The 13,056-nt window shown below is 45.1% G+C and overlaps 1 protein-coding gene across 1 annotated transcript; it reads left to right on the top strand.

Annotated features, from left to right (window-relative positions):
- The first annotated feature begins 436 nt into the window (after positions 1-436).
- On the top strand, positions 437-4,445 carry LOC135887676 (zinc finger protein ZFP2-like). The gene is made up of 4 exons (XM_065415402.1): positions 437-460; positions 1,003-1,129; positions 2,175-2,327; positions 2,656-4,445. Exons 1-4 carry the CDS (start codon positions 437-439, stop codon positions 4,443-4,445), a joined length of 2,094 nt encoding a protein of 697 aa, XP_065271474.1.
- Positions 4,446-13,056: the final 8,611 nt, after the last annotated feature.

Below are 13,056 nucleotides of genomic sequence, written 5' to 3'. Positions count from 1 at the left end.
TGGGAAGAAGGTGAGGAGCAGAGAGAGGAAAAGCCAGTTCCTGCCTCTGCCTAGTCCCCAGGCTGCTGGGGAAATATGCTGCCCTGGGAACAGTGTCACGGGGGATTCCCCCAAAGTGGCTCCTTTGATTCTGCTTGTTTCTGGCATTTGGCTCAGAGGCTCGGTTACTGGGAGGGTGTAAAAAGTGTCTTGTAGGTTTAGTCCTGGTGGGAGGGGTCAGGTCTGTGTTGTAATAATGTAACTGAGGGTTTTCCCACCATGGCGGAGTCTAGAGTGTCTGTCTGTAGGAAAAGAGCCTGGGGGGAATCGGGGTGTGAAATGGACTAACGCTAATTCAGAAGCCTCCCCAGTTGTCCTTCTCACCCTGACAGGCTGCAGAATAATGATCATGTTTTGCTCTAGATCATCCCATCTTCTTGGGGGACAGGGAAGTGAAATGGATGTGATGGATCCAGCTCAGGTAGGGGATATTTTGCGGGGGAGCTGGTGGGGAGGGTTGTTGTAGCGGGGGAGGGGCAGGAAATACACAGGGTGAAGCAGGGAGGGGGACAAGGTGTGATAAACTTGCTGGAACATGCTCAGTCTAGGGCCTGAATTATGACCAGACCCATTGGCAGGTTGAACATTTCCCCCATTTCTGAAAAAGGCAACAGCCCCCCTGGACAGGGCAGGGAAAACAGACCAGAGTGCTGGACCCTGAACCCACTACCCAGAGACTGCAGAGCAATACAAAGGGAAGGTACTGGGATTCCTGTCCCTGTCCCCTGCGTGGAGCTCTGCTTCCCACATCAGCCTGTGCCTAGTAGGTGGGTGGTAAATGAGAAGACCCTGCCCTCAGTCTGTTGAGAGGGATAAAGAACGCTCACCTTCTCTCTGTTCCTCACCTTTTTTTGCAACTCTGGCACTCCCAGAGCTGTCCTATTTTTATGCTTTTCCCCCCAAGAATAGTGGGATTGTGACTAGGGCAGCAGGCATTAAGTGGGGAGCACCTTTTTTTTTCAGATGCCGGTGACCTTTGAGGAGGTGGCTGTGTATTTCACTGAGGGGCAGGGGGCTCTGCTGGACCCCAATCAGAGAGCCCTCTACAGGGACGTCATGCAGGAGAATTATGAGACGGTGACCTCGCTGGGTAAGGACTCCTGTCCCCTCAGCTATTTGAAGCCATGGGGCCTGCATTTCTGAATCTGGTATTGGTCCTCTCGGGCAGGACTTTGGAGCGGAGCCCGGAGCTGGAGCGCGGGGCAGCTCCGGAGCAGTGGAGCTGCAGGTTTTTGCCTCGAGCTGGAGCGGAGCCGGAGCACAGCTCCAAAACCCTGCTCTCGGGTCAGCTAGATTAGAGAGGAATGGGTCCCATAGTCCACAGCTCCAGTGTAAGAGAGCCATTGATCTCCATACCTTCTCCAATGGGATAGGGGAGTCATGATCTTAATGGACATGCTAATTCACATCCATCCCTCCAGCTCTCACGGGTGCAGAAGCAGTGTATTATCCTATCTCAGCAGTTCTCAAACTTCATTGCACCCTTCTGACAACAAACATTACTACACGACCCCAGACAGGGGAACCAAAGCCTCAGACCGAGAACGAAGCCCACCTTCAGCCCAGGGTGAAGGGGCTCAGGCTTCGGCTTCAGGCCAGATGAGGCGGGGGCTCGGGTTTTGACTTCAGCCCCGGACTGGAGGGACTCAGGCTTTGGCTTCAGCCCCAGGTGCCTAGCAACTCTAACGCCAGCCCTGGAGACCCCATTAAAATAGGGTCGCGACCCACTTTGGGATCCTGACCCGTAATTTGAGAACCACTGTCCAATCTGCATTAATTCTCACTCACAAACAGAATCTCTGTGCACCTCCCTTCCTGGGACTAGCTCCATGTGTGGGGAGGGCTCTGGGCTCTGGTGGTTTAGACATAGGCAGGGGTTTAACACCAGAGATGTGTGTGCCTCAGCAAGTCCCCCAGAGCCCACAGATCCTGAAAACTCCTAGTGAGGGTGTGACAACTCCCCCTATCCAGACATCAGCCTCTCCCAAGGGGGCTCAGTGACCAAGTTCCCATCTGTTCAGATCCCACTACCCCCTAGGAAATTATGGAGTCAGGTTAAACTCAAGGTGTGCCTTTGTGACAAATACTCCACCGATCCTCAGTGCACTCTGATCATGCCTGATTTCATCCCTGAGCAGGATTTCCCGTTCCCAAACCTGACCTGGTCGCCCGGCTGGAAGCAGGGGAAGAGCCGTGGGTCCCGGATTTCCAGGCCTCTGAGGAAAGGAAGCTTCCAAGAGGCACCCGCACAGGTGAGGAGTCAGTGACACTGACACAGAAGGTATCCGGCAAATGAAGGAAAATGCTGAAAATCCCCCAAATGTGGTCTGAGCCCCCTCAGTTCTGTTCTCACCCAGTTCAGGCTGTGGTCAGCAGGTGTCATATCATCATGGTAGATATCGCTCATGGCTTCCCACCCACCCTGTTATCTGTTAGGAGTTTTCTCCCTGACTTCTCTTCCCTTTGAGTGTTTGGATGGGATGTGGAGGCAGAATCCAATTTCTCAGTCTCCCCAACAGTTACTGTGTTGTGTTTTCCCTCTTTTCTGTTCCCCTTTCTGTCCTTTCTACCAGTCCAAGCAATGATTCCTGCCTGGATTCTCTCTCTGTCCCCCAGCAGGTGACAAGACAAAGAGTGAGAACAAGGAGGGGAATCCACAGCAGAAATGTCCTGAGCAAGTGGAGCTGCAGAGGACATTTTTGAGAAGAGCTGAAGAGAATTTTTCCCAGTGCTTGGAACAGAGAAAAGCCTGGAGTAATTGGCACAAGTCAGAAAGGAAGTTGGGAAACCACCAAAGGAAGAAAGTGGATGAATCAATTGAATGTGGGGGGGCAGGCAAGGATCCCAAGGAAATCACAGCCCAGCAGACAAATCACAAGGAAAATAAACCCTATAAATGCTTGGACTGTGGGAAAAGTTTCAGTCAGCGCTCCGGCCTTATTAACCATGGGAGAATCCACACGGGAGAGAGACTGTATAAATGCTTGGACTGTGGGAAAAGCTTCAGTCAGTGCTCAGGCCTTATTAACCATAGGAGAATCCACACAGGAGAGAGACCCTATAAATGCTTGGACTGTGGGAAAAGCTTCAGTCAGCACTCAGGCCTTATTAACCATGGTAAAATCCACACTGGAGAGAGACCCTATAAATGCTTGGACTGTGGGAAAAGCTTCGATCGGAGCTCAAATCTTACTATCCATCAGAGAGTGCACACAGGAGAGAGACCATATAAATGCCTTGAGTGTGGGAAAAGTTTTAGTCAGCTCTCAGGCCTTATTAGCCATGGGAGAAACCACACGGGAGAGAGACCATATAAATGCCTTGAGTGTGGGAAAAGTTTTGGTGTACCATCTTCCCTTATTATACACCAGAGAACCCACACAGGAGAGAAACCCTATAAATGCTCGGAGTGTGGGAAGAGCTTCAGTCAGCGCTCACGCCTTCTTAGCCATGAGATAATCCACACAGGAGAGGGACCATATAAATGCCTTGAATGTGGAAAAAGTTTCAGTGCACCATCAGTCCTTATTATACATCAGAGGACCCACACGGGAGAGAAACCCTATAAATGCTTGGACTGTGGGAAAAGCTTCAGTCAGCGCTCAGTCCTTATTACTCATAGGAGAATCCATACGGGAGAGGGACCATATAAATGTCTCGAGTGTGGGAAAAGTTTCAGTGTACCATCAGCCCTTCTCATACATCAGAGAACCCACACGGGAGAGAAACCCTATAAATGCTTGGTCTGTGGGAAAAGCTTCAGTCGGAGCTCACATCTCATTAGCCATGGGAGAATGCACACAGGAGAGGGACCATATAAATGCTTGGACTGTGGGAAAAGCTTCAGTCAGCGCTCAGTCCTTATTAACCATGGGAGAATACACACAGGAGATGGACCATATAAATGCCTTGAGTGTGGGAAAAGTTTCAGTGTACCATCAGCCCTTCTTATACACCAGAGAACCCACACAGGAGAGAAACCCTATAAATGCTTGGAGTGTGGGAAGAGCTTCAGTCAGCGCTCAGGCCTTATTAGTCATGGGAGAATCCACACAGAGGAGAGACCCTATAAATGCTTGGACTGTGGAAAAAGCTTCAAACGGAGCTCAAATCTTATTATTCATCGGAGATTGCACACAGGAGAGAGACCCTATAAATGCTTAGACTGTGGGAAAAGCTTCAGTCAACGCTCAGGCCTTATTAGCCATGGGAGAATCCATACGGGGGAGAGACCCTATAAATGCTTGGACTGTGGGAAAAGCTTCAGTCAGCGCTCAGTCCTTATTAACCATTTGAGAACCCACACAGGAGAGAGACCCTATAAATGCTTGGACTGTGGGAAAAGCTTCAATCGGAGCTCAAATCTTACTATCCATCGGAGACTGCACACAGGAGAGAGACTGTAAAAATACCTTGAGTGTGGGAAAAACTTCAGTGAGAGTTCAAAACATCCGGAGATAAATCATATAAGTGCCTCTACTGTGGGGTAAGTTTCATTCAAAGATCAAACCTTGCTTCATATCAGATAATCTACACAAGATCTCTCTTAAATAAATGCTTGGATGATGGGAAAAGCTTCAACAACTGCAGGAAAAAAATTCAGTCTGAGCTCAGACATTATTCCACATTCAATAATTCACAGAAGAAAGACCTTGAATGTGATGGAAGCTTCATTTGGTGCTCACATCAGAGACTTCTCCACATAGGAGAGAAATTCTCTCACTGCCCTGACTAGGGCTGGCCTTAGTAAAAACTCCATTTCCCAATTCCCACACGCCTCAGTGGCATGTGGCTCCCAGGTATCCAGCTGCCCCGCAGGTTCCAACAGCAGCTGACCCTGAGCTGATCAGGGACCCTCTGGCTTTGCCTTGTTTAAGCAAACCCCAGGCAGAGGAGGAGATGTACTAACCAGCCTCTGCTGCAGCCCTGGCTGCTGAACTGATGGGCCTTCCTGCCTCCTGCTAACCTGCTGGGGGAAGGGAGAGAGAAACTCCTCTAGAAGATCCCTCTGCCTGGATGAAGTTCCCCCATCTCTCTTCCCTTCCCAGATGTGATGCCCCTTCCATGGAGATGAGGGGAGGGATACTTGGGCCAGGCCCCACATTCACTCTGGACACCTGTCCCCACTCCCCATTTCCCAGCAGTCCCTGGGCTGGACTTCTCCACTTATCTGGAGTTGGTCCCTGCAGGGTGAGTGTCCCTGGGGGTTGGCAACTCTTCCCCTCCCTAAATCCCCTAAGGTGCTGGGTTCTGGGGGATCAAATGTGAAGGGACCAGGAGGGATGGGTTTTGGGGAGGAAACTGGGGGATTGAATGGTTGGGTCTGGTGGATGTGGGATGCAGAGGGTGCTGGGGAAATCAAATGTTAGGGATCATGGGATAAGAGAGGAGAGTAAAGGGAAGAGAGCTGCTGCCTCTTATACTCACCCCCTCTGTCCCTTTTCCCTGCCCTCTCTGCATTCAGAAAGCACCACCGAGAGGACTGATTTTCACCTGGTCCTTTGTGGGATGCCTAAAGGCCTAGGGATCCTGTTACCCCAAAATTTGGACCCAAGGTGCCCTAATAATGGCCTCCCTATAACTGCAAACCAATTGTAAATTTGGCCTATCTCAATGGGTGGCCTGCCCTAGAGGAATTGCCTGTGTTTTATCAGGGAGCGAGTCTCTAACCCTCAGCCGACTCCTCGGAACAGATTAGTTCTGTTAACTCGTGGGAGGATATATATACAGCCCTCTGCTCAAAGGATTGACACTCAAGCAGTAATTATTTGAAAACAAAATAACATTTATTTAAATAAATCCGTGTACTTAATAATTAAGAGAAAATACAATGCAACACAAGCTACAGTAGAGCTATACAATAAACTACATGACCCATATAGCAGATACAGTGTTGCGCAATACATTACACAGGCCGCTTATACATATGTATAAAGCCTTAATACAATGTTGCAATATTTTATCAAACCTATTACAATGTAACATACAGATCCCTCATACATATGTATAAAACAGCATTACAATATTACACATTAAATTATATTAAGTAATAACATTCTATGAGTGGTGATCAGTCAGTCATAGAATAGGTGGGGTAAAATCCATTCAGATGCAGGCATCCAGCTTTATTTACAATCATACCCCTGCATTCCTTATAATCAAGAGAGGTTTCAGAGAGTTGTACTTACTTTCCTTTTTCTTAAATCCTTCTGTCTGGTCTCGGTCCTTCTGCTCCGTCAAAAGTGATTTCAGTTCTTGATGGATTCTTTCTTGCTTCTCTCCGCTCTCTCGATCTGTTCCTCTCCACTCTCTGCTCTACTTTTATCTTCTCCGCTCACTTCACACCCACACTGATGCCTGTCAGCTCTCTGCCATATATACAATTTTTGAGCCTTTCTGATTGGTTGTTCTCTCAGTGCCAGTGATTAGCATAGTCCCCTCCTGGTGGGGTGATACCTGTTCAGCCAATCAGCTTTACCTGTCATTTGACTTCTCACCTGACTGACCCCTCACTTCAGGTATTTGGAATGAATTTAATCTCACCCTGCTGAATTTTACTTCACCCCAGTTGCCTGCATGCTATTGGTCAATTCAACCTAAATCCTCCATTTTGATTTTCTGAGGTAAAATCATTGTGGCTTTCTAGCTAACCTTACCTTAAACTATCATGATTTAATACTTGTAAAAAGCCTTAAATCTACAACTAACTACATTTTTATGCATGTCTAAACATTATGATACTGTCACCACTTTTGTTATGCTAATTGGAGCAGTTGAAATTTACAATGTTTTTTTCTCTCTGCCTGCTTATAGCTGTGTGGCTGAATGCTCTCCTGAGAGACTGCTTTCCACAAGGTCTTTTGTGGGAGGCCTAAAGGCCTTGGGATCCCACCTCTGCCTCCACAGCATCAGCTTTCGAGGGTCTGTCTGTGGTTGGAAAAATGGTTGGGATTAGCTAGCAAATCTCCTCCGACCCTCCCCCACTTTTCCTAGTCTAGACTGACCATTTTATATATTCTAGTCCCCCCATTAGCAAAGCAATTATTGGAATCACTGAGTTCCCCATTGCTCCTGGTTATGCCAAAAACATTTATATTTTGTCCCTTAGAGACCAGAATTAAATAGATTCTAAAAGTGCTTTAGCAGGGATAGCAAAATGTGGTGTTTTGGGGTCTGTGTTATATGAAGGTGATGGGGTGAGTAGGAGGGATTCCCTCTTCCTCACTTTACTGTCACACTCCACCCCTACACAGCAGCATCTGTCTGACCCTTGGAGAGTCCTGACTTAATTTGCTGCTTGGCTGTTACTGAGGAGGCTCAGGTGAATTGAGGATGCTGAGTAACATCAGCTAAAGCTGCTGCCCTGATTTTGCCCTGCCTTGGGATGACAATTGCTCCCTGCAGTTCATGGAGTTAAAAGGGTGCAGAGGGGGCAAATCAGGGGTGGGATGGTCAGAGTCTGTGCAGGGTGAAATGGCACAGAAGGGACAAACAGCTGGAGGCAGGGGGAATAGAGGGGCTGAGGGGCAAAATCAGGGATGGGGTAGCAACCATATTAGGAATGGGATACAGGTGCTGGTAGACATGGGCAGAGATGAAAAACCCTGGAGTAGAGAGGGGCAGATGAGATAAAAGTTACCCCAGATGGGCTGAGCCATAACAAAAATAGAGTGTTTGAGGCGGAGGGGCTCCCCTCCCACCTTTCAGGGCCATGCTGCTCAACAGCCACTTCCCAGGGATGTTTTCTTAATGGCTCAGTGCATCCCAATGCCTAGACACGGCAGCTCTTCTCTGTCTGATATGGTGTATTGAGCTGCTAAAGGAGACTTGATTCCATGAAATAGTCTACACCCCCGTCTCCAAAAAATATAATCATCAGATGTGTTTTTAGTGTTTAAATTAATCCCATATTAGTTTATATGCCAGCATAAAGCCTCATACCAGTTCACAAATCCATTTTAGCTGCTGTTCTGGTTGTCATCCTCTATAAATGTAGTTTTTTGCCTTTAAATTATCTACTTTTTAAAATGTTATTTTTATTACTCATAGCTCTTCATCATTTACCTTCGCTAACATTGTGAGATAGTTGACACTGGGCATCATTGTGCATATTTGTAATCGCAAATATAGTATAGAGAGCCTGGGGCACTGGGCCTGGTGCAAGATCTGAGGCCTGAACCAGAGGCAGTGAATGAAAGTCAGGCCATGTATTAAAGCAGATGCTCACAAGTTCACTGCCCAGTACATGAACTTGACAAAGTTGTTGCTAGTGTACTAGGCACTAGAGATTTACGTAAATATATTCCAGCTAGTACAGATAGGTTCGTTTGACAAACAATGGATAGGGATGTTTTGTCCAAGATATCAGGAAAAAGGGGAGGTAAACATCTCATGAACCATGTAAGGTGGTACATAAGTTGTTTATCACAGATTGTGTGTTTCAATCTATAAATGTTACCTCACTGTAAGCCTTTGTCTGGCCTAGGGGGCAGCAGAAAGTCTTGCTGCTGACTGGCCTGGTCCAATGTAATGGGCATACATGTGATAGTGTACCTGTAGAATCTGTGGGGTGCTAGTGTGACACTGAGTGAGAAAGGGTTAGGCTACATGACCCAAATCCAACTTTTAGAGACATATTAAAAAGTATGTAAATGGTCATTAGGGCCTTTCCATGTTAGATAAACTAGAGCTTTGAAATGTAGACTTCTATTAGAGAATTAGAAGATAGTGATTGTAATTGTCTGTGTTTACCTATATCTTGTTAGAGATTAACAATGTAACCTGTCTGTCACTATGTTCTGTTGTAGGGGTTGGCAACCTATGGCACGCGTGCTGATTTTCAGTGGCACTCTGCTGCCGGCCTGGGGTTCCGTCCACCGGCCCCCTGCCAGCCAGGGTCCCGGCCGCCGGTCCTGCTCAGCCTGCTGCTGGCTGGGACCCTGGCTGGCAGGGGCCGGTGGCTGGGACCCCGGCCGGCAGCGTGCTGGGGGCCTGGCCACCTGCCCCACTCAGCCCGCTGCCAGTCTGGGGTTCCGGCCGCCGGCCCCTGTAAATGTAAAATGTATTACTGGCACGCGAAACCTTAAATTACAGTGAATAAATGAAGACTTGGCACACCACTTGCGGAAGGTTGTGACCCCTGTTCTATTGATTCAGAAATCAAAAGGGAATTTTAACATTTTGATGAAGCTTGGGTGTAACAATATCATTGTCTAAATTTGTAGTAATCTGTCTATGAACTGCTTAATGGATAATTACCTTAGGCTGATGAATGCAACTAGTTACCTGTGTATACATAGAAAATAGGAGGTTTTACTTCAAAGCCACAATGCTTCACCCAAGGAATATCTGCTGTCAAGAGGCTGCCAGAGAACTAAAAAAGGAACTCTTGGGCCCTGATCCTGTTATCTCAGATCTGCTTAAGCTTTGTCAGGGGAAGTTTGAGTCGCAAGACTGAGGTCTCCAGCTCCAGTCTGGACCATCCTGACACTGGACTATAACCTGTGGAACTAATTCTGAAAAGAAATTTTTGCAACTCGGAAGCTCACCATCTCTACTATGAAACTGACCTTAGAACTCTATTCATATCTGTATATATAGTGATCTTTTAACACTCTTTTTTTTTTTTTTTTTTTTTTAATAAATTTTTGTTTAGATAATAAGAATTGGCTGTAAGCGTGTATTTGGGTAAGATCTGAAATATTCATTATCCTTATGGGTGATGTGTCCAATCCTTTGGGATTGGTAGAACTTTTTATATGATGAACAAGATTTTCAGTAATCCTCATCGTATTTGACTTGGGTGTCTGGGTAGGAGCTCAAGGCTGGGTTGCTTTAAGGGAACTGTATTTCTGGCTTCTGGGTAACCAGGAAGGTATTGTAGAAGTTGTTTTGTTGTTGGCTTGGTGAATCTAAGTATTAGAATAACCACCTGTTTGGGGGATTGTCTACTCCAATCTTTGCAGTTTGCCCTGATTAAGCAATCTCAGTGTTGCCCCCCTGAGACTCTGGTGACAGCTTCGTTGACAATAAACCTGACTGAGCACCTTCGCCACTGAACCAAGTCTGTGGTCTTTCTGGGCAGTGCTATCAAGGTCTGCTGGGCCAGTTACCTGTGCAGAGCTGGAGAGAACACACCCACAAGCCAAATGACAACAGCAAATAATCACTGAAAATATGTTGCTAGTAATTTCAGCAATCACATCTCAGTTTACAGCACTTCCTGGTTTGCACTGTAACATTCATTTTCATTTCTAATATTTTTATATTTACACAAGTTCATTCTTGTATGACATCAAGTATGACAGATCACCTGTATTGGTGTCAAAACTTTGCATGTTTCCTTTAAACCACCAATGGGGATTGCCTTGTTATTTTGCGTCTTGATCCAGCACACGAGTGCTTTTTCACACATTGCCACTTGTGAATAGAACTTGATTCCCAAATATTCACCATAGGCCAGATTTTTAAAGGTCGAATGCACTTAGATGCTTTTGAAAATCCCACTAGTCACCTAAATACCTTTAAAAATCTTGCCCTAAGGGCATTGGACTATATTGTAGGAAATCTTTCTCAAAGGCAAATATCTACTGAAAGTTTTGCTAAACATAGATATACAGCTCCCAAGATAGATTAACCACAGTTATGAAATTTAAAAACAAAACACCCCCCCCCCCCACCAACAACTACTACTAAATACATTATGGGTTCTTGTTATTTGCCTTTTTTGTTCCTGGGCCTTTAGAGGGCACTACTTTCATACTTCTGCTGTTATCTCTGCCAAAGAATCCATCTATCTAAAATGGTTGTACATTTCAATACCGTTTTGGATTCCAGTAACATGTGCCAACCCCTTTCTAACTGAAAATGTATTAAAAATCCTTAATCCCCCATCCTGCAAACACTGAAGTACACACTTAACTCTTCTATTACTTCATTTGTTGCATATATAAATGAAGTTTTTTCTACTGGATTGTTTATACTTCTAATTGCATATTTTAATTCCATAGCCTTTTATGTGTGCTATTTATTTTGACACACTTCAGTGATATTCTTCATTCTGACAGGTTTACAATCAAAACCAAACGTTTTTTAAAATGAATTATCCTGTTCCTCTTTTGCACTTTGGGGACAGGGAGGCGGCAGGAACCTTATTTCAGTGCCTTGTCTCCACTATGTTTTTTATGCTGGGATAGCTAATACATGTTACTTAAAATGTGTGTTTTTACTACATGATATCAGTATTGAGGACCCAGACTATAAAGCTGACGCAGATGTTAAATGCACCATTATTGTTCATGTCTTGACAACTCGGATACTCCCTGTGTGGCTAACACTGCACCTTTGCTATCAGAGTTATTTGCATCTATCTGCAGCCCCCACATTTGTGTGTGTGTCACGTAAAGCCACTTAAAGTATTTTAAACTAAAGGAATTAACAGACTCCCCCATTTCCCGTATAACTTTCCCTTTATTAAGGGCTTCTCTACAGGGTGTGACACTAAAGGTGTGAAGCTAAGGAACTTAAGTTACAGTGCTTTAAACCCTCATGTGGACATGCTGATAGGATCATGCATAAGTAGTGGCTTTAGATTTGACAATTGCAGTCAGAGCAATCAGAAGATTTCAGGAATCCTTCCTCAAAACACTGCAATCATCAGGCCTTTGATCTGTCTTGACCATTTAAAAATGTTGTATAGTCCAGGTGTAACATGCATTTGGTTTTTTTTAAGTCCAAAAAGAAGGAGGGACGCAGTGGATCACTCACCTTAATATTCCCGAGTGTGGCCCTGGGTACAAAAGCCTTTGCAATATTTCACAGGTATCAATTTTGGCCTGGTAAAATATCAATAAATGGTTCAAGGTTAAAATTTAAGGCGACCTCGCTCCTTCTTTCTGCCCTGTGCTGATCAGAACATCTTTCATGAGCAGGAGAATGAAGGCCTGGTAGTGTCATGGTAGATCCTATTGTGCACACAGTGGGTGTTGGCCTAGCGGTACAGTGATCCACTCTATAAGCAATGTATAGAAAGTGATGGCACTCATGTCCCATTAGAATTAACCAGATGATCCATGTTTTTGGTGCTTTAACTGTAAAGATTCCTCTTTGATCTCAGCCTCTACCTGCTCGCTAACAACATGAGATATAAACCTTATCTGTTACTATGTGCTCACAGGAAAATTTAACTCACAAACACAGCACTAGGCCCCATCACTGTGAACTGGGCTGTGAAATGTACCAGGACTGACAGAAGGAAAATAAACACAGACTCCCCTGGTACTGTCATTATAGTTCAGACCTTTTTGCCAGACAGACATTGCTGCTCCAGCTCCCTCTGTGTTCCTAGCTTGTAGCAACTTAAATCATCTCAGCACTATGGAAACACCAATCAGTTCATGCTTCTATATCCTGGGAAATTTCCCAAAATCTGGGAATTTTTGAGTAAAATGTTTCAACTTGGGAAATTGGGAATTTTCATTCAAAACCTAAATAATCCTGGGGAAATTTCATAAAAAGTAAAAGACTTTCCAAATCTCAAATCCTGGGAAGTTTTCATAAAAAGTAAAATATTTGGGTTAGGGTTAGTGTTAGGGTCGGGCTGTGCTGCTCTCCTATTGATGGTACTTCATGAGAGCACAAGTGAAGTGACACATGTGCACATGCACTCACAACAAACCAACCTCAGCAACAGCTGGCTGGCGGGTAATGAGGAGATGGTTATCAAATTTATCTTCTAGGTAAGGTTTCTTCCAATAATTCAATATATTGCAATACTTACTGATTATGATTAGTTTCTTGATCTGTTATTAAATCTCTAAAATTTTGTATTTCGTGCTTGCAGTTGCACAGAGAATGTGGATCAGAGCGTTCGGCTGTTCATAAATTGGTAACAGCACCTTCCTCCAGGCAAATATTAAATATCTTCGCCTACTGTGTTAGGTAATAATATATAATATGTTCCCTTCTTTGATTTAAATATAAATTGAAATATACATTATACTAATTATCGCATTCCAT

This window comes from Emys orbicularis, chromosome 13, assembly GCF_028017835.1.
Source record: "Emys orbicularis isolate rEmyOrb1 chromosome 13, rEmyOrb1.hap1, whole genome shotgun sequence".
Lineage (NCBI taxonomy): Eukaryota > Metazoa > Chordata > Testudines > Emydidae > Emys > Emys orbicularis.
The sequence above is the reverse complement of the archived record's forward strand: the minus strand, read 5'-3'. Positions and strand labels throughout refer to the sequence as shown.

Bases quoted from the DNA above. Each gene is read 5' to 3' on its own strand.
- LOC135887676 (XM_065415402.1), top strand. From the start codon at position 437: ATGGATGTGATGGATCCAGCTCAG. The intron at 1,130-2,174 runs GTAAGGACTCCT...TTCATCCCTGAG, and splicing joins TGAGACGGTGACCTCGCTGG to CAGGATTTCCCGTTCCCAAA. The intron at 2,328-2,655 runs GCAAATGAAGGA...TCTGTCCCCCAG, and splicing joins ACTGACACAGAAGGTATCCG to CAGGTGACAAGACAAAGAGT.